This window comes from Nestor notabilis, unplaced genomic scaffold (assembly GCF_000696875.1).
Source record: "Nestor notabilis isolate BGI_N333 unplaced genomic scaffold, ASM69687v1 scaffold30621, whole genome shotgun sequence".
In the NCBI taxonomy this organism is placed as follows: domain Eukaryota; kingdom Metazoa; phylum Chordata; class Aves; order Psittaciformes; family Psittacidae; genus Nestor; species Nestor notabilis.
In genome coordinates, this window is record NW_009915723.1 from 1,762 (window position 1) to 27,840 (window position 26,079).

A 26,079-nucleotide genomic window follows, 5' to 3' on the forward strand; every position below is an offset into this window, starting at 1 on the left:
AATTATATAAAGAATTATAAAAACATAGAAATATATATCTCATGTATAAAAAGGAATCATATAAGTAAACACAAACGGCAGTTTAATAAGAAGCATTGCTTCAATGTTCTCTAGTGTGCCTTGCTCAAGCGGCCAGATGTACATACTGAAATAAACTTGAAATTATGGAAAAGGGCTGTGAACTGCAGTTTTCCACAAAACCAGGAGGAAAGAACACAAAGTTGGGGGCGGAGAGAGGAAATAAATTGAACCTTTAAAATGATAACTTACTATAGTTATAGTATATATAGTTATATATAACTATACTATAACTATGCTATAGTTATAGTATAGTATAGTAAGTACAGTTGAGGCAAAAGCTTTGAGCAGTTCGATGCACTCAGGATGAACCAGTGCCCACTTGGAATTCTTTCTTCAGGAAGAGATTTAACACTTCCTCACAGTGATAGTATCACTGGTGTCTTTGGTATTGTTGACAGCAGAACAGTAAATATTTATCTGCTTGGTGCTTTTGATACATAAACAATAAATGGAGTAACACAGAAAACCCATGCTGAAGTTCTGAGAACTAAGGGTTGTTTAAAATAACTTTTTTTTGTCCTTGTTCAAGAATTCTGGCCATGGTTTATTCTTGCAGCAGATGATAAACAGCAGAAAGTTAGCAGTTTGGGATGGGTGTTGTTTTCTTAAAGCTACTCATGTGTGTATACACGGGAATGGCATAATCATTTATCTGAGAGTCAAAAGACAAACAAACCTTTACTTGCTCTTTGAAGAGGTCAAAAGGGAAGGTCATTCTCTCCCCTTCAGCCTCTCTGGTATTTGGATTTGATGTAGGTCCTTCTGTGCAACTCCATTTATTTCTACAGTAAATACAGAACAAAACCAGCTAATGCAGTATCTGCACTCAAACCCTTACCAACTCTTGATTATTTTGCTCTAGGGTTCAATGCACCAATGTGGTTTTGTATTATAAGTACCACATGCAGGGGTGTTGTTTGCGTGAATGCAGTGTTGGGTAAATCTCAGTACATTTACACATCTTCAAGTATGCATTTCAAGCAATGTAATCATACCAGAGCCAAAAATCTCAATTTATATGAGACGTACTGCTCATGGATATGGTTTTTTCAAAACCCATTTAAAATATTTTCCATATCGATCAATTTTAATTTTTTCAAAAGTTAGAGATAATTCTTCTAATTTAGAGGAAGAAGAAAATATTTCATGGAAGCCCTTTAGGAAACCTGGGTAATAAAGAATCTATTATGGTGCCTATAAGCCGTGAGAAACAATCTCTTGCTTATTTGAATCTTCAGTTTTCAATAAATAGTTTGGCTAAAGTTTTGTTGACTGATCTTTCTGGTGGAGGACATTTTATCCATTTGTATAAGCATTTCAGAAAATGAATCAAATTGTTGGAAGACTGTGAAAATATGGGGGGGGGGATGACGCTAATGAGAAAATGCCTATGGCTAGAACCCCTATAAAAAAAGTGTTGTTATGAAATATCTGATGTGAATTCCATCCAAAGGATATTCTGATAAAATAAGAAATTTCTGTTGAAATTCCAGTAAATAAAGTCCCACCCAGTTACAGAGTCTGTGAAAGAGGTACCCTTCTGCATTATCTGTTTTAAAGTACAGATGCAAAGTCTTTTAAATTCAGAAGCTGTATCAAATAAATCAATACATTTTCATTGCTCAAATAATTTAGGACAAGCTTATGAGAAGTATTTTTTATTTTGTCTAAGCTTATCCAAAGTTAATAAATTGCACAGAGCCCTATGGATAATTTTCCTATAGTAATATTTTGATTTAAAATCTGTGGTTTTCTTTGCAACAGCCCCTGCTAAAGGCAAGTTTAGGAAAAAAACATCTATTTTGTATACAGTAAAGGTGTTTACTCTTTAAGATTTTACTTCTGTGGAACTCATTGACCCACGATCCAGATAAGGAGATTCTTTGTTCCTTCTAAGAAAATTCTGAGTGTGAAAGTGTCAGATGTGAATAAGAAAAACTTTGTAAATAAGCAGTATGAGACTTAGAAAATCAGGAGATAGGAAATAATGTTGGTAGCTGATAATGAAGGAAGTAAATTGCTGAGTATTGTCATACTCCCTCATGAAAACTACAGGAAGGATTTACTAATTTGGCCTGGACTTTGAAGGTGAATTGTGGAACTTGCTTTGCAAAACATAGAACCCATCAAAATCCTGTATCTTTAGAGAATATGATTCTATGATTCTCATATATGACTTTTTCCTAGCCACCTAGTCCATTCTGAGAAACAAAGCAAAAATGGACTCACCGAAATTGTTTTTTTAGGTCAGGCACTTTATATTCTAATGCTATAGCTTTCAAAATTATTGAGGAGGCCAAGTATCTCTTTTCACTTGGAATTTGGTCACATTTATAGTCAAACAGAGAACGTAAAATCCATTTTGAAGCTTGTTGCTCTTTCAGGTGTTTGTTCACAGGGAAATGCAGACTCCTCAGATTCAAAATGCTAGCAGCAAAAAAGGAAGTGGTAGCTATGTAAACGTTAGTCATTTTAGCCTGTGTACACAGTTAGAACGAGACATTTTTTCACAGTGTCTAGGTAAACCACCAGGACACAGACTTCTTATATCTGGAGTAGAATCTTCTGGTGGGAAAGTTAAAATATTGCTTTAGACTGCGCCGTGTTTAAAAAGAAGAACCTTTCCTACAAAAGGCAGGTTACTAGGGCTGCCATTTACTCTAATACTTCAGATATTAGTTTGGACAACTACATGATTTTGCTGTATGCTTTTCCACTTTATGCTATGGTTAGATAATAATTGTGTGCTTTGGCATCTAGTCAGTGAGGTCACTTTCAGTACCACAAGGTGACTTCTAGAGGCATGAATGGAAAGTATGAAGCTTTAAAAATACAACTGACTTCCAAACAAGGCCAAAATTGAAAAAAATATTTAGGAAGTACGTTTGATATAATCAAAAGCATCCTCAAAGTCATTTTGGCATCATGCATACAAGGAGACACCTTACTGAAACCACTGCTTTCTTCTAGTGGGGTTGGTGCCTTGTACTTCTAAGCTGTATAAATGATGCACTATGATACTTTGCTATTTAAAATTATGTTCTTTCCTTTTACACATTTTTTCAGTGATTGCCTTCTATCATTTGATATTCCAGTGTTAGCGTTAGGATCATTGGCACAACCTTCTAGCAAGCTGCTTTTCTCCATACTCTCCCTGTTTGTAATATTATCTTTTGCAGGTGATATTTTTGAATCATATGATGTATCAGCTGCTATCACCCTCTTGGTACACATGCTCGTGATCTCAGGCCCGAATTTCTCCATTGCTGTATTTAGTGGCCTTCCCGAATCTTTGCTTCATTTAGCTGAGAATATTTATTATGTCCATCTTTCTGTTTATATTTTCTTTTCGTAGAGGAGGGTGAGGAGTGCTTTTTCTAGCAGTCGCCTGGGATGTCTGAGAGAATTGTTAATAAACCACGTAATCTTTCTCTACTTTCAGGTGTCTCCATTTTTGCCTTCAGTCAGTGGTCCCTTCTGTTCTGTACTTTTGAGATTGTCAATTTGACATTTAGTATCTTCACCTAAACCATTCCCTTTACCTTTCATCTCTTTCACTCTTTTCCGCCTGTACAGCATCCTTGCCACAGTTCACTTTCACATTTGCATTTCTAAATATCATACCCCTAACCTCAGCTATTTGGATCTTTCTTCCTTCCTCTTTTACTGGCTATGTCTAATGTTTAAACTACATATCAAACTCCCTTTTCTTCCTTGGCACAATTTGATGTCTATTTCTCTTCTTCAAAACCAAATAATCAACTCTTTCTGGATACAGCCAGGTTTTTTACTTTCTATTTCACTTGATATATCTTCATGATACCCTTAGGTCAAAGATTATTTAATGATTAAAAGTATGTTGCTTTCTCTTTGCATTTTGTTTTCTCCCATCATTCTTTATTCTTAGTACTTTCAAGTCTTTCCTTTGTTTGAGCCTTTCTTTCGCACTCCTGGTCACCAGCATGTATTTGATTTTTTTTTAAGCCTATTATTAAAAAAAAAAACCCACAAACAAAACCATGTTACAATGTTGCATAAAATAAATCTGTTTGAAAGCCAGCTCGGACATTAGCTAGTTTCTATCATACAATCACAGAATCTTTCAGGTTGGAAAAGACCATTAAGATCATTAAGTCCAACCATGTCAAGTTTTTTAATTTGAATTTACATTTTTGGGTTTTATTTTCACTCTGATTTTTCCTATTTCAATAGTTGTTCATGGGATTTGAGATATTTATGCCCTGTTTGGATTTGTAGCCAACCCATATGGCCTGAGATCATGGAGAAAAGCAGGTAGATCATAAAAAAGAAGGAGTTAATAGGTGAGGTCCTGGTCCACTGAGATTTCCCTTCAGGAACTCAAGAAGAACTTGTAAGTCAGGTTAAGCAGACCTTTTTATTCAAAATCAATATTCAGAGTCCTCTGAAAGTCCACATCCATACACAAATTAGCCACAGAAATTGGTATGACAGATAACAACACAGGTTATCCGAATGTGGGATGGCAAGAAATGGCCACCCATAATTCAGTTTCACTTCAAAATTAATTGGTGGACATCAGTTTTACTGCTGTGAGAAAATGTGGTAAAGAACATTCCGTGTACAACACATGGCACAGACAATTCAAATTCTAGCAAAGACAAACCCTCAGTTTCCTGTGAGAGCTGAGGGTGAGCACACTCAGTGCATTACATGGCAAGTATATGCAGAGGAGCAGACGTGGTGTAGGCTGTAGACATGTAACAGCGAGACAGAAAAGAAGTACAGGCAGACAGAGCTACGGGCTCTGGGCTCAGCTTGTTGAATGACTCTAAAGAACTGTCTATGCCCCATCAGAAGGGCTTTTCCTATGTGTCCCATTACCAACCTATTTTTTCAAAAAGCAAAAGAAATCCTCTTATGAACTGAAATTTTAGATTTGATAATTTCTTGCCAATTTGGCAATGTTGTGCTTCATTCCTTTGTAGCACTGGGCAGCAGAAACCAGAACTAAAAAAAGTAAAGCTGAAATAAATGCATAATGAAGCTCGTAGGTTTTTATGCCCCGTTCTCACCCGGTATTCACTCAGCCCATGTAGAGATTAGGTGCCCTAAATCATACTGCACTTTCAAAGATGTCTCAAAATCTAATTTAATGCCAGCAACTTGCCTACTACAGCTAACAGGAGAGCATTTGGCAAACTTAATGCGTGGATGGTTAGAAACCACCTTGCAATTTCATCCTAAATATTCAGGGTTAAAGAGCTTTAGAAAAATAAAAGGACTTGATCATTCCCTAACAATACCTACACTATTATCTATACTCAGCCATAATACACATGTGCAACTCCAAACCTATATTACTTTTTAAATGCCTGTATTCTCAGTGTTGATCTGTTGAGGACTACTACTAGGATGGCAGATAGTATCCTGGGCAATGAGATTATGTGAAATTTACATTAATGTTAGCTTCCTAAGAGATTATTCAGAATGGGGGTTAGGGAGCTTTATGAATTTAAAATTTCCTTTGATTTCTTCATCCTCTCACCTCAGAGGGAAGAACACTGTGGCTTGCACTGGTGTAGTCACACAGGGGATAGCATGACCATTTGAACAGCTCTGCTATGCTCACCAGCATGTTAGTCTGCAGGAACTAGGAGGGAATTTTGTAACGTATGGAAAATAGCCCTTATGCTCCAGCCAGCAGGAGGTGTAACTGCTGCTCTGCCTCTCTAGCGGGGTTGAGCCAGCCTTTTACTGGGATGACGCCTCCTCAGGCAAGGTACATATTTGTGAGATTACATCTTCCAGAAGCAGAAATGCAAGTACTGGTTTGCTTTTCATCATTCACCTGCACTCTCCTTCCTGTCTGCCATGCCAGCTCCTCAGAGATTAGACATTCCTCGTCAGCTGCCTACCCGATCCGATCAGTCCCTCGGCTCAGAAAACTGGGATAGTTCTGTACCATCTACCTGCCTGGTTTATAGGCTTTAAATACAGGCATCTTTTTGCTTTTTTTGAGTACCAGATATTTGCATTCTCTAAAAGCATTTCAAGCTCTAATGGGAAAAGAATGAGTTGTGGACCTCAAATGAACCCCATGTTCTGTGTGGTGATAGAATTATAAGAATTTATACCATGCAGAGATCTGCCCTTACTGACTTTCAAGGGCATTGTAGACTCGGCCGTGTGTGGATTGACCTTTGCAGACATGGTAGAAGACTTAAACCTTCAAAATTAAGTACTTAGAACCAAAATGGATTAATAGAGGAATTATACATTCACTTCCAGGAAGCTTTTATTTCCTGTAGCATCGTATCTACAATTGTTTCCACTGTGGGTTTCATTACCAGTCATTAGCTTTGATTGACCTCTTTTACTCCTGATGCATCTGCCTGTAACTGGATAAATGCCAGTTCTCACATGGTTTTAATATTGCTTACCTCCTACACAGGGTACACCCAAGTGTAAAAATGGTGCCTTCTGACAGTAGATCAATCTTCAGGGAGCAGCATATAGGCAATGTAGCAGCCTGTTGGACCCAGGAGCTTCTTACTTCATACCCCACTTGGTGCACCTACACTCTGGCATGGGGGTGTAACTGGGGAGTGGATAGGTACATGGAAAAGGAGCCATAGGAGACAAAGGGTGTCAGTTTTTACACTGCTGTTAGGATATGCAACTGGGCTGCTAGCCCTTACTGAAGGATACTTCACTGTTGCAGCTCTCTACAGCAAGCAAACAAAAAATCTCTAATGAAGGTAGGCTGACTCGCACTGCTATCACAGGTACTGCTCAAAACATGGATCCACCTGAAAATCAGCTTCAGCTCATCTAACCCAGCTGTTTCGAAAGGATTTCTCCCCATACTAGACTCAAGCAGGCTGAAGAGGACACAGACAGCTGCTTGTATTTTGGCAAACTCAACATTCCTACAATTTAGACAAATTGATGAGGTTTCAGTAAGTGACATTTTGGCAAGCTCAGCACTTGTGCAACTTACATTCTTATGGCTTCTTGCTATACTGCAGCTTAAATAGGAAACCGTTGTGTATATTCAGAAAAAACAAAGTGAATAAACACATAAACTTACTTTAACCATGTAATAAACTGGCATAGTTTCTCATGGGGAATGAAGAAAGGCTTATCTCAGAGAGAAAGAAACAGGAATAAAGTAGCAGAAAAGCCATAAGGCAAAATTTCTGATAACTTTTTTTCTTTCAGGTGGCCTTGCAGTACTGCAGTCAGCTGTACTGAGCTGAAACAGTGTCCATGGCACTGCAAAGACTGTAGAAAACTCACAGAGTTAGCAATCTCTGTGCTTAATACAATCACACTGACAAAGAGATGTATCCCATATTAGCATCTGTGGTGGTCAAACCAGTATTAACAACATAGTGCATAGAAAATACTTTAATTACATTTTTTTAAAATTGTGTTTCAAAAATATGTTTAGGTCCATTTTAAAATAACCGCCTATGCTTCATTGCCTCAGTCCTAGTTTCCACTGGCTTAGAAGAGCAGGCAAAGTGCCTTCAGGAGCATCACCAATTTTCTGTACAGGGGCCTGTATTTAAAAAGGCACATGCTTGAAACACAGGCTGAAAGCCATGCAAACAGCCTTAATTTAGGCTCTTGATTGACTACGCATTATGAACACAATCTCTTTTCAGACTGTCATACTATTTTCCTTTAATATCTGTCTGGATTTCAGCCGGACACCGTCTCTTTGGTTCTACTGGGAGTATTTATGTGCTTAAATATGCGCACAACTTCCGCAGAGCTGGACTAAGACAGGACTGGAGGCAACCTTCATGATTTTAAAGGGTGGCTTATAACACTGGACTACAACTGGGCACTTGGGTTAGATCCTTTAAAGCTATTTAAATGACCAAGTAGGAAAATTCACTTTTCAAAGTATCTAGGAACCAAATTTGACTCAGATCAGATATCCATACTCTTACAAGTAGTTAGTGCTTATTTGCATTTTGCGGTACCTGAGTAGCTTTAAAAAAGCTCATCTTTAATAATTCTTTAGAGTCTGGACTTTCTATTAACTATTTATGAAGTAAAGTTCAGTAATTACAGTGAAAATATGCAAAGAAAATGAACATTTTAATTCAAGAATAGAGAAAGGGACTTATATGGGAGGATCAAATGAGAGCTGCCACAGCCTAAAAAAGTGACAAGCAACATTTAAGCAGCATTATTTTAGGACATCTTCAGATACTTAAGGTGTGGCTGGAAAAATCCAAGTACTCACATTACAGTTTGGATGTGTTGGTGGGTTTTTTATAGTCGAGTATTACTGAAGGAATGTGTTTTCCAGATTTTTTTCTCTTCCTATGAATTGTTCTCAGCTGATAAAATACCTTCAAACACGCAGCTGAAGCACCCTAGAAATAAAAATAAGGTGGGTTTAAAAAATCTAGTTTACTTTCCCTCGAGTACTTTGTTTCTCCACTTTTCATTTTACTGAATTCACAAATGATTACACCGGAGACAGATTTATGTTTGTTTTTCAGTCCTTCACTTCATCAATCTCACTTTTTATTATCTTTAAAAGAAAAGTTTCAATTTCTACAGAGCACCGTGGGTTTCTTTCAAGCCAGATCTTAAGCTAACATTGACTTGAAAGCAACTACTAATGAGTAGGCACCTCCATGTAGGACACACAGTACTGATGTTTCATGTAAAGATAATTCACCAGCTGACAGCTTTTCCCCCCATTTAAGTTGCTGACTGCACATGTATTAACTGAGCTGGCACATGAAAGCCTGTGGCCAGACAAGGCTCTGATCCTCGCGCCGGGCACTCGGGCAGTGTTTCTTCTCTTGTTCCCAGGAGCATTCACACAGAATTTCCTTTCTCTGAAGTTTTTTTCCAAATTGCACAGATATTCTTTTTAGCATTACACTTATATTGTCTGTCCTGTATCTGCCTGTACTGAGAGGTTTGCTCCCCTCCTGTGCCTGCCCAGTCATTTCCATATAAAAAGGCTTTGTTCCAGATACGGGAGACTGCAGTCAGCTCCTGTTCTGAGTATACTCACATCCCATTGCAAGGCATTTCAGGCAATTAGTTCCTCCTAGCTTATTACATGACTCTACTCTTTTTGGGTCTAATTCTGGTCAGACATCTTCCCAAATCTCTGGTGAGGAGTGGAAGGGACCCTTGCAGTGCCCTGATGAACCATTTGTTCCTTAAATTAGATTATCTTGAACTGTTTATACCAAATATGCATGTACAATATAAGTTTGGTGTACATTGCAACCCTGCAGAAAACTTAGATGCAAATAATTTCCATCTCTAATTCCAGCTTAGAACCTAAGCATTGTAATACGACATTTACACAATTATTTTCAAAGAATGAGACAAATCTTTAGCTAATAATTCCCTGTGCTGCTTTGCAAAGAAGCATGTGCAAAATTTATAATCCATGTACCACTTTCCAATAAAAGAAATAGAAACGAAGTGTCCAGCTACACTTCAGTGTAAGTTTGCCAGCATCCTGTGGCCTTTTTCGTTTCAGAGGAGTCTCTCTTTGAATCCATTTTTCATTTTGTTAACAGAAACTTAGATACAAATATCTGGGTATTTTCAAATATAGGGTTTTTTTATTTTCTTTCTGTTCCTATTTAAGTCTCAAAAATATTATAGCCATGATTTAACAGCCTGTGTTGTGTGTAAGGAAGAAAATAAATAAGACAATAAAAGAAAGCAGGAATTTACAAGTCCAGTTGGGCAAAAAGGGGACTTAAAACTGGCAGGTATGGGTGTTTATGCTTCCACTGCCACTCTCATTCTAGTTATGTTATGACACCCAGTTAGGGACAATATCTCATTGTTCTAAGCATTGTTCTAATTCACACTGGTGGCATTGGTTTCAGAAAGGTGTAACTTTTTCTTGACTACCTCTGCAGCTGAAATAAAATGTAACTTGTCTTTTCGTATAATCCAGAATTGAGAGTTTACTGAAGACAGAGCTTTATCTTCTGCAACTCACCCAGGAAAAGCTTGCTCTGAAACAAGGGCAACCATGGATGTGGTCTGAGATCCACATGAGGTTTCTACACAAGGATGCTGTGGATTTTGGCCTTGATTCTGGAACTCTTATTTACCTCAGCAGTCTGCAAAAGCACCACTGAAGCCAGTGCTTGGGCTGGCTTGAGAAGATCCCTGTGGACCCTCCTTTGCTTTGGGGCATTTCATTTATTTATTTGCTGTGTTGCAGTGGATTGCAGTGCAGTGCAATTTCCTGTTCTTTCACAGTGACCTGTGAGAAAAGTTTATCTGTCCTTTCCCAGCATATGTCAGAGGCAGAAGTAAGTCATTAAGGGACTAGCAGAACTTGACTGGCGCTAGCCCCTGCCTCCACTTGAGAGAGCAAGCACATTAGCTGCTGAGATCTACAGCAGACAAGCTGCACTTGCAGGAGTTTGTAGTATAAGCCCTATAACTAACCAGCAACTTGCTCCATCACTCGCAAAGGTTTAGCTGTTGTTGTTGTAGTTTTCGTAGGAAAAAGGAACAAGAAGAGCGTGAGTCAAGAGGCTGCAGCATTACAAAACATTTCTGTTTTTCTGAAAATGTCATGCTGATGGCATCCTGTAATCTCAGTGATGCAAATCCTTCTCTGGTTAGGAAAGAACATTGGCAAATAGCCTAGTTAGGTGGTCAGAAATGCCCTTTATAACATAAAAATCAATGAAACAGTACTGAAAGCATGCAGAGCTGGGTAACTTATGCTGAAAATACCCAGGAAACTTAGTTGTCTTACCTGTGAAAAGACATTTCTTTTTGCAAAGCTACGTTGTGGAGCCTAGTAAATACACTAAGGCCTATGAAATTATCAGATACAATCTACTCCTCTCACAAAATCATCTGCGGCTGAAGCCACCTGGTCTTCCAAACGCACAAGTTTGTTTGCAGCAAGGTTGTCACTGTAGCTTTTGGGTTCTGTATTCCTACTGCGAAGAGAGAAGCATGTAGCTGAAAACGATGACCGAGGTGAAGGTACTAACCTTGCTTCCCAGGCAGGCAAAAGGGAGCCTGCTGGGAGTGCTTCAGGGCAGCACAAACATGGACGGTGGTGGGGATGGACTGAGGTGAAAGCCCTCTTGTCAGCATCCAAAATACCTCATTCCTCTTTCTTTACATTTTTAAAAATTAAAATAGGTAAGAGCCTGCCAAACAGCCTTTGTATCACTCTGAAGTCTTAATCAAAGTGTAATGTAGCACAAAGTCACACTTCCTCCTGAACTTCAATTTGCCTAAGAAGTCATTAATTTGATACACACCGATGGGTGTTATCTTGCTTTCAAGGGGCAGCAATGAGTTGTTAGCCAAACATGTGTAAAAAACAGTTAATGGGAATCCAAGCGGGAAATGCTACAACCTATGTAGAAAGATTGGAAGGGAAAGAAGGAAAGGATATAGTCTTGTACATCGAAAATATGATATAAAAATTTAGCAAAGATACAAACCAAAATCAACTCCTTTCCGCTTTTCCCTTCCAGTCTTTCTGTCTAGGTTTATGTTTTAGTAAGGGATGAGTGAGCTGGGCCACATCTACAGAATGAGACAAAACAGCCAATTATGCAGGGCAGGATGAACGGGAGAGCATGTTTGGAGCCCATGTGGTATTTATAAGACTGAGAATGGCAAAAGAGATGTTAAAAATGGAAAGGAGGATAGCACATCCTTTATACATTAAAGCAATGCTGTTAAGAAGTATGAATTTGCCTGCTGTTGACTAAAGTCAAAGCAAAGCTGAGGCTGGACAACAGTTACAGCCTTAGGACCTGAGTCACATGAAAACACAGTCTTTGCCCTTGCTGGCTCCCTGGCTGGTTACAGTTTTTCTGTCACTGGCCTAGACAACACCACTGTGCCTCTGAGTACATAGGAGATGCCTGGGTAGCCTCTATTTCTGGACTTTCGTAAGTGAAAGCATCTTTATCAATTGGACACTATTACTAATACTTGGAACTTGTGTCATTTTTAAATGGGAAAATCTTAAAAGCATTTGTAAGTCTCACCTCTGACCCTTCTGTCTATTAAGTGTTATCATGTACGACTATGACGTCGTATTAAAGATTATCTCCAGGAAATATTTAATTAGTGAGTCAGCAGTTTCATAACTCAGAGCTCCTCTCTGCCTTTTTGTCGCTGCAATGTTGTAACTTTGCTTTGCTTTTTCCCCCGCTGTTCTATGAAGTGCATAAATATACATTGCCAATACTGAGCAACCAGTTCAAATTTTTAGTTAACTAAATCATTCAAGTGTTTTAAATCTATTAACAAGCTGGTCATTAAATGAATCACTGATGTATTTCTCAGCTACTCAAGCTAAGAAACTATAACTGATGACCTATGAAAGCATCAGTGTGTTAAGAAAAATTAGCTAGAGAAAAGCAATTGGCCACTTCAGCAGCGCCCACCAATCTGAACAGAAAGATTCACCAATGCCAGCTTCAATTAAATTACCAGAAATCAGATTTTGACACAGACTAATGTCTAGGGGAAGTAACATGAAGCTGCTACACAGGCAGGATACATCTTTTCTTCCTTAAGTTACTACTGGAGGATTTTATAAAAGCATTTAAAATGGCTCAAACATGGAAAGCTCCAGAGTAAAATCTGGGGTGCAGACTGAGAGAGATGGATTTTAGACCTACCACTTATTTGTACAGCGGAACAAAGCAAACCTATGGTCCAACCACTCTGCCTGGTTGGGGACAAGTATAGTTTAGATCTAGATCCAAATTCTGAGCCCTGGCTAGGCCCACCCCATATAGCAAGAAAACTGAAAATGTTGGGTGTAATGTTGAGTTCTTCCATTGCTCTTACCCAGTGACAGGCGCTGCATGGAAGGCGCTGCTCAACCCTCGTGTTGTGATGGCAGTGGGCAGTGGTGGGGCAGTGGGGACAAAGGGCAGGGCAGCATGAGGAGTGGGGGCACAGCCCCATGGTCCACACATCCAGCCAGAGACTGGGGGGGGGGGGGGGAAGTAAAATCAAGAGAAGGGAAGAAGGGAGGTAGGAGTTACCCACCCCCTTAGGACCTCCATCAACCGTGGCACTGTGAACCCCCATGCCAGGCACTGCATCCTCGTGGGGCTTGAGACCTTCTGTCATCTACAGCCATCATCACACTGGTGTCTAAGTGCTTTACAGCTAAGCCACCTGCTCTTAACAAATGATGTGGTTTTCTGCTTTTTCCTCTTTTCTGGCTCAAACCAGCCAAAAATACTCAGCTACCAGCTGCTGGGTGAACCAGACATTTTTCACATTTGCTGGAGACAGCCCCACTCAGGGGTTGCCTTTTGGAGTCATAAATGCACATGGTGTCCCACCACACTGGGGGAGAATTACAGCTTGAAAACCAAGGCACTGTTGAAATTTGCTTGCTCAACCACCCTGAAAAGCAATCTAAAACCTTCCTGTTAACACAAATAGATGAAATTTCTGTCTGACTTGCATTTGTGTGATGTTTTTCCCCATGACACTGCATGTAGATGAAGATAGATGGTAGTAAAGTCAGGAGTCAAAGTAGCAGAGGAGAGTAGGAGCGTGCTCACCTACAGCATGAAGGTGCTCCAGCGAGTGAGTGCTTGAAGAGCAACTTCTTTTTTTTACCTCCTCCTTTCTTTTGCAATCATTGCTTGCTTGACAGGCCCAGACGGAATTACATCACTTCCTAAAACCCATCAAAGAGAGTCCATCTCCTCAAGAAATGCAGCTCAGATGCACCCCGGCAGGAAACAGGAAATGTAAATGTTTGGGTGAAGCAGGGAGCCAGCCGAAGCGCCCCTCGGGTGGGAGCACCGCCAAGGTAACATGCGAAATCAAAACCTCATGGTGCTGCTTTCTGCCCTGTCACTGGCTGGAGGATCTGCCGGGAATGGTGAGTAAGGAAGCACCTTTTTCCCCTGAGGTGGGACTGCGTTTCATGCCTGCAGTGCTGGGACTGAGCTGGAGGGCAGCACCCTCCAAACTGAGCGTGAGGAGAAGATCTGTGGGGACTTGCTCTCTGCTGCTTTTCGCTGTGTTTACCTGCTCTGTTTTCAGTTCTCTGACTTCTTCCAAGCTTTGACTTTTTTCCTTTACACCTAACCCCGAACAGCAGCGACCAAATCCTACAGTTCCTGAATTGCGGGTGCGTAGGGAACCTGAGTTTCCCCGCTGGCCCACCAGGCATTTTGGTTCTAACTTGAATTATTTGTTGTACTTTTTTAACCTCACACACATATTATCAGCATTTAATAGCAAAGTTAAGGACAGAGCATGGATTCCATTCAAAAGCTGGCTGCTGCTTTCCATGCTCCCTGTGCACTGGAACTGGTTTAACAGAAGATCAGCCGGTTCTGGAGACAAATACTTTGAACTCTCAGCCCCAGAACAAAGTGGTCAGCACCGTGGGTTTAGGTCCTGACCTTCTGAAGGGAAGAACTGTGAGTGGAAAAGCCGCTTGCAATAAAATCCTGAAGCATTGGGGTGTCTTTGCAGAGGCTCTCACCTGTTTGCAGAGGGTAGTTTGTTCCACTGGCATTTTGGCAGCCAGTGACTGAGCAAGACAGGCAGCTCTTTAAGTAAAACCTTACCGGGTGGTGTTTATATGCCTTTTGGTGTCAAACAAATCACTGCCTTAGTGCCTCAGTGTGGACTAGAAGTGTTTGCTGCCTCTGCTGCTGTAGTGATCGAGAGCTCTCCAGAAAGCAGGGAGAGAGGAGGGTCACTCTCAGCTATCACTGGACTTCCTTTATTAAGGTTTTAAAATGCATTGGTGAAGTAGGTGGTTTGGTATGGGCAGTTTTTCCCTGATAACCATCACTATAAGCAGGGTGTAAAACTGGGCTGCTGGCTCCAGGCATGCTGCTGAGCTGCTTGCAGTCAGGGTTCTTGCTTAGCTGTAAGAGTGAGCTAAGTGAGGTATGAAATGGTTTGGTTTTGTCTGCACTACTACAGCCCTGCTGTATTACAGACACGTGAGGAAAATACTCTGCAAGCAGTGAACATAGCTCAGAACCAAAGTGGTCCGAGGAAAAAAATCCTGCCATGGACAGAGCAGAGTGGAGGTTCCAGGGAAAAGGAGGGGCACGATGCAAGCAGTGCACAGCGATCAGGCTCCAGCTTCCTTAGTTCATTTGCAGTGTACTGATCACTAGTATTTCATCACCATCTCCACAGGGAAGAGGGACACCTTAGTCCTCAACCTCCCCACCCCACAGCTGGACCCCCCTTGCCCTTCTTTGTGATGGGCATTAAAGGCTGCACAAAGCACTGGGCAGATACCACATACCAGGTGCCCTAACCCACTGCCTTTAGAGGCTTCCTACTGGTGGGTCCACCCTAAAATTCTAGTTGATTTTGAAATGGTTCCTCCATGAGAGTGAGTCAGTCCTGACAGAGCTATCCCAAGCCAGTCCCCAGCTGCTGGGGAAAGGGAGGAGAGCACCCATCAGGAGAAGAGCAGGGTCCCTTGCCCCCCATACAAAGGCTACTTTTACTTGTGCAGCCAGCCCCCAAAAGAACCTGGGGCTTACTCTGACTGCAAGAGTGGGAGGGGTGAAATTGTGAACTTGGGCTTTGAGGGGGGAAAATTGAACTGGAGGGGGAAGAGTTTATGTAGAGGCTTATGTATCCCACAGGCACTGGAGGGTTGGGAGCCCCCCCACTGAGGGCAGACTCCCAGACAGATCCTTTGCTCTTACCCCTCCTCATTTACAAATCAACAGGGCAGGACCTTTAAAGGAGCTTTATTCCTTCTTCCTCCAGTCCCAGGCACAGCCCTCAACTTTAAAGCAGTCTGCTGTCTAGCAGCCACTTACTCTTATTGCCTATTTTGTATGATTAAATCTTGCAGCATAGACAGATTGAAGCCCTTATAAGTCCTGTTCCTGTACCATGCTGGAGCCTTGTAAAACCTTAGCCTTGCCATTTGGATTATGATTAACAGACGGTTTTCTCCCGGCTATGCTGCAATTACTCTAAACCAGCAGCACTTAGAGCATGCCTGAAGTCTAAGCTCCAGGTGATGGTGTTCACTGCTCAGCCTTGCAGCACCCCTAAAAACCTACATAGGTGTGTGCTGACCCTAGGAACAAGTATTAAGGCCCTTACCATAGCTTACAGGAAAAGGCTGTGACCCTGCAGCCATTTCCCAGGGTGTGCAGTGTCCCGCAGTGTTTGGTGAAACATGTCGAAAATTGCAGCATAAGTGGTCTGACATGGGGAGCAAGAAAGCATGTGAGGGAGAAGAGCAGCAAAACGTGCGAGATCGCTCAGTGGAAGAGCTGGGATGATTGCAGGCAGTGCTTTAATTTGGCTGTGTCTCTGAGCTGTCATTTAGAGCTGTTGTTCAAAGAAACATTGCTATCAGAGATCCAGACTTTCAGCAGCTTTTACCATAAGTACAGGCAACCCCTTTGTCTTCAGCAGAGAAGCGCCCTTTAGGTTAAGTCCCCTACAAAGCCAAGGTCTTTAAGGGAGTGATATTTTTGACCTGCTACCCCTAGAGTAAATAACTTGAGAATGGGTTTGAATCCATCAGTCACCTTGCTTCTAGCAAAGCAACAACATGAGAAATAAGGATTTGCTACATCTTCTCTTTCCAAAGTGCAGCCCCCTAAAAGCAGATTAAAACCCCTTTCTACTGAACACATCAATTCCTTGTACATATTTACTCCTATTACTCCCTTTTATCCACACACACAAGCTTCTACTGTGTTTTATTCAAGAGCTTCAGGGATACTTCAGAAAATCTCTCCTTTACATCAGCAAGATTGTATACTAAATTTCAGTCAGTGACACCAGTCTATTTTCCTTCAAGAGATTTCATGATAGCTGGAAAGCCTCTGGAGCTTTTGAATCTTTAATTTCAGGGTCCTCCTGAGAGCAAGGAGCATCGAGAGATCTGCATCACGGTGAAGTCACACGGGTATCACTGATGCAGAGCTAGAAGGCCACGAGATTAAGTAGATGTGATTAAATGCATAAATTTGTCTGGAAACCTTTAGTACTGGGGGTGAGAAATGAGACTACAGGTTCACAGTTTGACTCTAAGATGCATGACTGAATTTGCAACACTGGCAGTTAACACAGCACTTCAGCTGGATGGCAGTACAGTGAGGAAAAAAGCAGTTTCCATCATCTATAAGTGAGCTTAAACAGTTGTTTCCTCTTTCAGCTCATACCTAGATAACACTTTCTAAGCACCCCATTTTAATAGGATCTTGTTCACAGATTAGCCATCCTGAAACGTTTGTGCTCCTCACCATTAGGGCGTATGCACCCAACAGCTAGCCTGCAGGCTTTTAAGGATTCCTCTTCTAGCCTGACTGACACGCGGGACCTGCCGCAACAGGCAGCTGGGCGAGCCCTGGCTACTGCAAGGAACAGCCCTTCTTACAGCAAGAAATGCAGGGAGAGGAACAGAACAGGGATGAGTCAAGCAATAGGAGAGAGGATCATACAGACCACGTGGAGTGGTATGACTGATACCACCAGAGGAGTGTGTGTATGGAGCAGAGTGATACAGGATCTGGTAACTTTACATACACAGCTTTGCAGGCTTTTCTTGGTTTGTCACCCTCTTGTGAGCCCTCCTTTCACTGTGTTTTTATAGCTTATAGGAAAGTTTAGAGAAACAAAAAATCTCCTTTCAAAATAATAAGCTTGACTGTACCATTGGCTTAGCTCTTGCTTTTTCTCTATACCATCCTTTCTTTTTCTGTAAACAGGTACTACAGTGTAATTTGAAAGATTCCCTATAGAGACCCTTTCCTCGAGTCTGATGAGGAGGCAGCAGGGAGACTGATGATTTTACATCAGAACCAAATGTGCTGACTGATGGCTATTTTGCCTTGCCTCCCATCCAGCTGAAATCAGAAACCTGTTTGCCCACTTACTTCAGCGGGAAGCTCATATCGCCACCTCTGTGTGCTATGGCACAAACCTCAGAGGAAGAAACGCTGCAACAACAGAAATTGTTTGTTTGTTTGTTTGAGATGCAGTTGTCTGGACTGAAATCTGTAAAGCTGCTGGGTAGATTCAACTCCCTCTGTCTCCTTTGAAAGGCAGGCTTGGGAGCGATAGGCAGAAGAGCTAGAGGGAGGTGTGTTGAGGCAGCAGGTGAAAAGCAGGAAGTAAGAGCAATATCCTTGCAAGAACATTGTGCAACTGGCTGTCCTTCTGCTGACAGACTTATTTAATTCACTTGCGGAAAAGATCTCTGTAAGAGGAAATGGTGTTCACAGAAGAGATGCTGTTTTGCTCCTGAAATTATGCAAAGTGAACAAAAATACATGGCAGCAAGGTCACTCCCTGTGATTTGCTGTTTTCTTTGCCTAGAGACTAGAAAAGGTAATTCTATTTCACACAGACAAATGATTTGAAATCTGCTTCACAGCCCAAAACCAGGCAAATAAAAAGTACCAGAGACGCTAGAAAAGTCTCTCTTGGAAATCAAACGCAGCATACACTGCAGCTGAAAGTTCAGTACTGCACTTAATGAGGTGTGACTGGTTGCTTTTGCTTTCAAGTCACACCGCGCTTTAGACATTTGAAAAATCCATTTTAGCTCTCAGAGTAAAAGAAAAATAAAGGTATTTTCCCCACAAACTTTCCCATTTGTACTATATCAAGCAATGGATTTGTCAGAATATCAAATGCAGCAGATACAGGCTTCAAGGGCAATGGCTAGAAAAGGAAAATGAAGCAAGGTCATTGATGCAGTTTGGTGGGGCTGTGGTGGTCTATCATGCCACGTTCTGTGGTGCAGACATCTCTAGTAATATCTCCCTGCTCCATGCAACAGCAATAGAAGCAGAGCAGCTGCAGGCACTGGGGACTATAAATCACCTTGGGAAAGAAAAGTCAAGTGGCCGAACTAATAATGGAGAGGAGCTCTCCTTCCCATCCTCTGGAATACTATGAAGGACAGCCAGCAAATCATGGGAAGGGGTGGAGAAGCACACATGTGAAGGGGACATTACCTACAAGGAAGGCAGAAATTATGTTTTGCTGTTGACTGAAATACTAAATACAGAAGGAAATGACAGAGAGCCTATAGATATGAAGTGCTTTGCCACTGAACACCTGACATTTTCATTGTTGTATTATGGTGAAAGAGTCTTGTGACCATTGTTGCGTTAAATACTATATGCAAACATTAGGTATTATTTATTAAGTGTTAAAATTCTTCCCTAGTTTTTAGGAAAGGAAGAAACAATCATGTGCCTGAGTGACAAGCATGGCTTAAAAATCTAGATAAATTATTGCTGTCATACTCAAATAATTTTATTCATTTGATATTGGGTTTCCTGGAATATGGTCTCATGAGATACTCATCTCCTCTTTGATACAGGAGACAGGAGATGCTGCAGAGTGGATTAAGCAAGAGGTAGCACTCTAATCCCAGTTTTTCTCTTTTACTTGGCGTCCCTGAGAAGGACAGCATCCGTGTCCTTCTGATTTCTCATTTGTAAAATGGAGATAACTGCTCATCTCTCAGGGCCATTATGAAGATTAATGTGTTTACAAAAGCATTTAAAATGCTAAGTCCTGTTCGTTCCAGTCCTGTGAGATTGAAAATGCCAGCACTGAAATGCTGAAAACCTTAAGCTCTTGCTAACTCTAGTGGAAACTACGGCTGCCCAGCATTTTATGAGAACAGGGAGAAACAGGTCATTGCAAAAGTCATGAAATCCCATCCTGCTTTATTGCATAAAATGAGAGCTGTAGCACACCGACGTTGTATCTGAAAGGGCAGATAACAAAAACTCCTCATTTAATTTCATGCTAAGAAAATTACTGAAGGCTTTGCATTTGGAAACATGCGTGTGTAATTTACCTAAGGACTGATTCCTGCACCTTTGGTTTCAACAGGATTTTTAGCATCAGTACAGAATACAGTATCAGCCCAGAATTTGCTGTACTTGTGTTGAACTTTAAATTCCATGACAGTCAGCAGATTTTTAATTAGCCTCAAAAAAAGGTTTGTTTCACTATTACTAATACAGCAAATTTCAGCCACTTTTCTTGCAAAATGCATGGTAAACAAGACCAAAACCCCTAGTCCTAGCATATGTGAAGCATAACCAGCACTGACTCTCTACCTTATGCTCCTTCAGCCAGCCCATAGGACAGAGGAGCAGTTAATTCCACCTGTATCCAGTGAAGTCCCCATGTTACTACCACCTCTTCACGTCCATGCAGAAGTGAAAGTCAGCTGCTTCTGCAGGCTTCAGGCTTCTTTTCACCAGTTCTGTTTTTTACAGTGAAACAAATTCAAATTTGAGAAAGAATCGAGGAGATGAGTGAGCTGGAGGAATTCGTGAACCAGGGATAATGTTCTCCCTAAAGAGAGCACTAACTCCTTGGGTAAGGGCGGGGATGAAAGAGGTTGCAGCTGTACACGCAAAGGCTGAGGAGCAAAGCAGGATAGTGTAGTTTACTGAGAAGCAGAAGACTTATGTGAGAGTGAAACCAGATGCCAACCTGCAGGGAAAAAAGTCTATTTGTGCAAGACAGCTGCGTGCAGACAGACCACGCGCGCTGACGTGTCCCAGTAAAAGCCAGCTGAAGAACATGGTCAGGACTGGTAAGATTTTGTGATGAACTTGCAATCTAATTTTACATCTGATGCCCCAGACTCCAAATATGATGTCTGTGGAGCACCTGCTGATTTGTTTTTAAGAAAGCAAATATTTACTTTTCATCAAATGAAAAGTAAATATGAAAGCTGTATACTTTGTCTCACTGATAACACTAATAAAAGCCACAAAATACTAAGTTGTCCTCATATACTCGGCAGGCTTTGAAACTGATGGTTCAGGAGATGGATCACCGATGTTACCCACTGTTACAGTAACGCCTCCTGCTACACATTCTTCCACCGCAGATGACCACGAGCCAGTACTTGGCACTGCAGGTGCTACTGAAAGCGGCTCTGAAGCAAGAAGTACTCCAAGTACTGAAATGGATACCGTGAACGATCAGGACAGCCTAGATGCAGCAGAACAGTCTATCTTGATATATGTTGTCCCTGTCGTGCTGCTGGTCCTGCTGATTTTGCTCATCGTATTTTTTGTAATACACCATAAAAGGAAAAAGTCTAAGCAAGGTAAATTTGTCTTCTTGTGCATCAGAAGGTTATTTTTAGGACATGCTTGACATTAACGGAATGTTATTTGGAGGCCTGGAATACCGCATTTAGGTTGTACTTCTCTGGTTGTAGCTGGATGTTTGACAGATAGGAAAGAGATCCACCAATGGCCAGCAGCACCTGGGCACACATCCCTCCTTGGGTGGGAGCTAGTTCTGCTCCTGCTCACACTGCACTGGCTCATGGGAGCCACAAAACAAGCTCCAGCTCCTGGCAGTGCCGGGAATGGTGTATGGCTACAAAAGTTTATTCTGTCTTTATACTTGATAACTTCCTGCAAGGCAAATTTAATGCTTCTATTGCCTATACTGCCCACAAGATAAAGCTGCATCAATAAAATAAGAACAAGCAGAACCATTTTAAGTAACACTTTTAAGGGATCCTGTAGGGTGGTGGCAGCTATGAAGATACCATGAGTATGAGTTAGGAATCCCATGGTCAGAGTGCCTGGTTGCTATGATAGGGCGAGAAGTGCTTCCAAAAGGTACCTATATCTTGGTATAAGATTGCAAAGAAAATGGTAACTTGGAGAGTCAAGCCACAGAAAAACTGAGGATTAAAACCACACAGTTGGTGAGGTCCTGAAATGCTGAAATGGTCATATCAGTGTGTCTATAGAACAAGACTGCAGCTATAAGCTCCTCATGTTGAGCAGTGACATATGCTCAACATGGATATAAAGTCCATTTTTCAGGACATACTTAGGCTGCACATGCCTTATCACTGGGTTACCCTCATAGCAAAATCTGAATTCACAACCAGGTACCAAGTTGCCCGCCTGTTTCTGGATGACCTGAAATGCCCGTACAGTCTTCAGAGGGATGGGAAACATAGTGGCTTGCAGGAGCACAATCTTGGGATCTCATGCCATGTGCCTACTTGCTTGGAGCTGGGATTTTGGACATCCTAAAAGCAGGGGCAAAAAGCTCTGTGGCCCTGGGATGGCTCTGCAGTCTATGAATGTGCTGGAACAAGTGAGAGGCATCAGTACTCCAGCAACAATGAATTAAAAACAAGCTGATTTAACACAGTATACAATGTGAAATCTATATGGTGTTCTTAATTCTTTTTTGAGGGCACTTAATTCCTGGAGGGGAAGATGTTTGTCTGAATAATGGCTGTAATACTGTTCCACCCTGCTTCCTCCTCGTCCATCTTTACTTTGTCATAGGGTTGTAACAAACTTGGGATCAGTTCTGACATCTGGCTAGTTCAGCTTCATTTGCCTAACTGAGCTTCAATCTGCCGTGCAAGTCCATCCCCTGCTCTTCTCTCCATGAGCAGCTCCCAGAGTCTCCAGGCAGAGATGGATTGCCTGCATGTCATCTGCAGCAAAATATCCCAGCACTTCAAGTAAATAATTTTGCAGCAGCAGTTTCTTTTCAGGATACTATTTCCCTCATGACATCTGTTTTGCTCAGAGAAGTAAGCATCTGCCCACTGCAGTGCTAACAGTTGGTTTCCTCCCAGCATGACTGAGCTAAATAATGCACCACTTTTAGTGTGTTCAAGATTAAAAATAATGGGTTCCTCTGATAATTACAAACAGGATGAGATGTTTTGTCTTTCATCTACAACTATTATGCCTTTTGAAAATGCAACCTGTTTTACATGACACTATTCAAGGCTTGCTTGCAGTCTGGACAATTTACATACAAAAAGCAGAACTATGAACACCAAGTTTTTTCTTTTCCAGATGAGCTGGGAAGCGAAAATGTGAAAAGGTAAAGTTTATGACCATCATTTTTATTTTTACTATAACGGTGTATTACGATTTTCAGCTCCTTCACTACCCATTTTAATTTAACCGTACACTAAACACCATTACCTTTTGCCATCAATTACTCCAGTTAACTACCTCTAGAAGTGGCTGAAGTGTGACTTCATTATCTAGCTGAAGGTGTATGACTAGAGCAGAACAGGAGTTATGGTGGCCAAGGCAAGCACTGCCTGCAGCCACCCAACGCCTGCCCTGGGCACTTCTGGCTCCACCAGCCACAAGACACCACCAGACATACAAGGTGCCCCACAAGCAAAGGGGATCAGTTCCCAGGCTCAGCACCGGCTTTATTATTCAGAATAAGCTCTGTGTCTTGCTCCCCTGTTTTTCAAGTTTGTCTTCTCACTCTGGGTTGAGGTAGAAAGGCTCATCTGGCTCCCATGGAAGCAATGCCTTCATTGCTGGGAAAACAAGCCAAAAGCTGTGTGGCTCTTACAATGATAGTTTTTATTTTTACCTTTTATTTAGCAAGATGGAGCTCACCAATGCTGGAAGTTATTAAATTGGCTTGACAGGGCAGGGGTGGGGTGCTAATAATATTTTTAATACCATATGACTCCAGGAATGATCAGCAAAGAGAAGCTAAACAGAAGCATTTAAATAAACGCAGAGTTACTCTACTCATGACCTTTCCTTATGATGTTGCTGCCAACAGTCACAGCTAGGACAAAACTCCAAGCCCTCTGCTTTTATCACTGGAGCAACAGGACTTTTTCCACATGTACCAGCAGATCAAACTATTTCAGTTTTCTATTTACAAAAGGGACAGTTCTCAAGTAGCTGCAGTGGTCCTGTGCTCTGGCATACCGTGGGCTGCACCTTCCAAGTCTCTCTGTATACAATGTTCCACCCAGCCCTGCCTCTGCCCAGGACTGGCATCTCACCACTGCTCTTTGCATCTGTGTGCAGCCACCTCATTCACACCCACTGGGCTGACATCTTCTCAGATTACTAGGCTAGGATAGCTTTCCAGAGTTTATTCGTGTGTCTGGAATTATGAAAGGCTCATACAAAATTACTAAGTTGTAAATTGTTGGAATTAAGCATTTTGTGTAACGCCTTTTTTTTCCTCCCTCCCTCCTCTCAAGTCCTATTTTTGAAGAAGACACACCCTCTGTTATGGAGATAGAAATGGAAGAGCTTGACAAATGGATGAACAGCATGAACAAAAACGGTACACGGTAACCCCTCTACTCCATTACCCTTCTCATCCTAGCTGACGTAGATCCCATGCATACAAAATACCTTACATTGATTTTCTATGTGTGTCACTCCTTTTCTACAATATTTTTAGTTGTTTTCTTGGCTTCCTACTACTAAAATAGCAGTACAAATGTCAGGGGTAGAATTCTTGAGAGTATTATTTTAGTTTGTGTGGGAGCTTATTTTTAACATATGATACAATATCATAAATGTTTTTAGTATCCAGCAGACACTTCTATTAAACACGTATAGCTGTGAACAGTATTTATATTTTTAAATACGTTTTAAGTACTAAGCACTAGTTTCTCTGAAGCATCTTGTCCTTTCAGTCTTCAGAGTTTCTACGCTTTTGTGCTCCACATTGTGCTATAGTCGATACATTTACTCATGGTTCAGACCACCATTTACTTAAAATTGCTCCCTGGATCCTATGAATACATCCCTCTCCTCTTCAAGTCCTTTCCCTCACTTGCCATCTCTACTGCTTGAAGCACAAGCTGCGCTTGGCTGCCAGCACCATTCACCATCTATATCCTCTCTGGCTAATCTATCAGCCCATGAAGTAATTAGTACTTGAGGCAACCAACACCAGCAACATCTTCAGCTCCTTCTTACCTTGAAGTGTCTTTTATTCCCTCCCCTTCCCCCATTTTCCTCCCAACTGAAATCTCCTGGTCAAAATCTCTAAGGGGTCTGCATCCTCCTTCAAGGCTCTCTTCAGAAATCACAGGCCTTTGGTATGAATTAAGAAGCCTGATTTTGAACTGCTAACAGCTTTTTACTGACTAGGAAATGCTGAAATGTCTCTTCATTTATTTATTTATTTATCATTCTTGGTTTCTTGCCTTATATCCAAACGGCTCATTGGCCTGACCTCCTAGGGATGCTTTGTTTTTCAGGACATAAAACTCTTCGGAGCATTTCTTTGCATCAGCACAGTGCTCCACATGATAGGGTTTTAACCTTCGCAGTCTGTAAGCTCTAGCAGAAAACATGTGCTAAGTGGCAGTAGTGAACTAGAGGCATTAAGTATAGTGCATGGGGAACCAATGCTGTAAATTATTTTTGTAAAGTTCTGTGGACAGAAGGGAGAAAACAGTTTACATATATGAGGGTCTTTTTGTTAATGTTTCCTAAACCCCAGCCCCGAATTCCCAGCTGGACTATAAAGCATAGGTGCAATTATAAGCAGTAGAATGTTGACAAATCGTCCTCCCCTGTTCATAGCAAAACAGTCCTCAGAAGTAGTTCATTTGTACAGGTGTGCATGAACAACTGAAAGATATGTAATAAACCATGGCAACACCTATCAAAGGGAAAGGAGGATTTAAACTGCATCATTTATGCTATGGGAACCATACTATTTTGCAGATAAAAGGGTGCAGAAAAGCATTTATGATTTTACATTCTAGAGAGACTGCATGCTAGAGCTGATGCAATTTTGAAATGTATGTGGAAGAACCACAAAGAGTAACCATAGTCTTCTTTCTTACCCTCTTTCAGCTGACTGTGAATGTTTGCCTACTGTAAGAGAAGAAGAAAAAGAATCCATTGCCAATCCAAGGTACTTTTACTTTATTAGACAATTTGAAGAAATACAGTCAATGCCATTCCAAAATAATCTATTTCTTAATATATAAATAAATACATTTTTTGGTCTATTTAAGTTTTTACGGAGGGACTTTGATTTCAGTTTATAAGGTTTGACACTCTCATTTCTAAACCAGTCTCCACCTCTAAATTGCACGGCTAAATAATCTTGCAGTGGTAAACCTGTGTGAGACAGACAACCAGATGGCACAGATGGAGTTTCACTTGCTGATCAGACTTTAGTCACAGCTTCTGAAGGTGTTAATACAAGCACTCA

General features: G+C 41.3%; 1 protein-coding gene across 1 annotated transcript; it reads left to right on the forward strand.

Annotated features, from left to right (window-relative positions):
* Window positions 1–13,839: 13,839 nt before the first annotated feature.
* On the forward strand, window positions 13,840–25,776 carry TMEM154 (transmembrane protein 154; the record flags this gene model as incomplete). Its single annotated transcript, XM_010024278.1, is given in 5 exon segments — window positions 13,840–13,969; window positions 20,879–21,187; window positions 22,926–22,953; window positions 24,098–24,183; window positions 25,716–25,776. Coding segments are annotated over 5 exon segments (614 nt in total), but the record flags the coding sequence as incomplete, so codon positions are not given.
* Window positions 25,777–26,079: the final 303 nt, after the last annotated feature.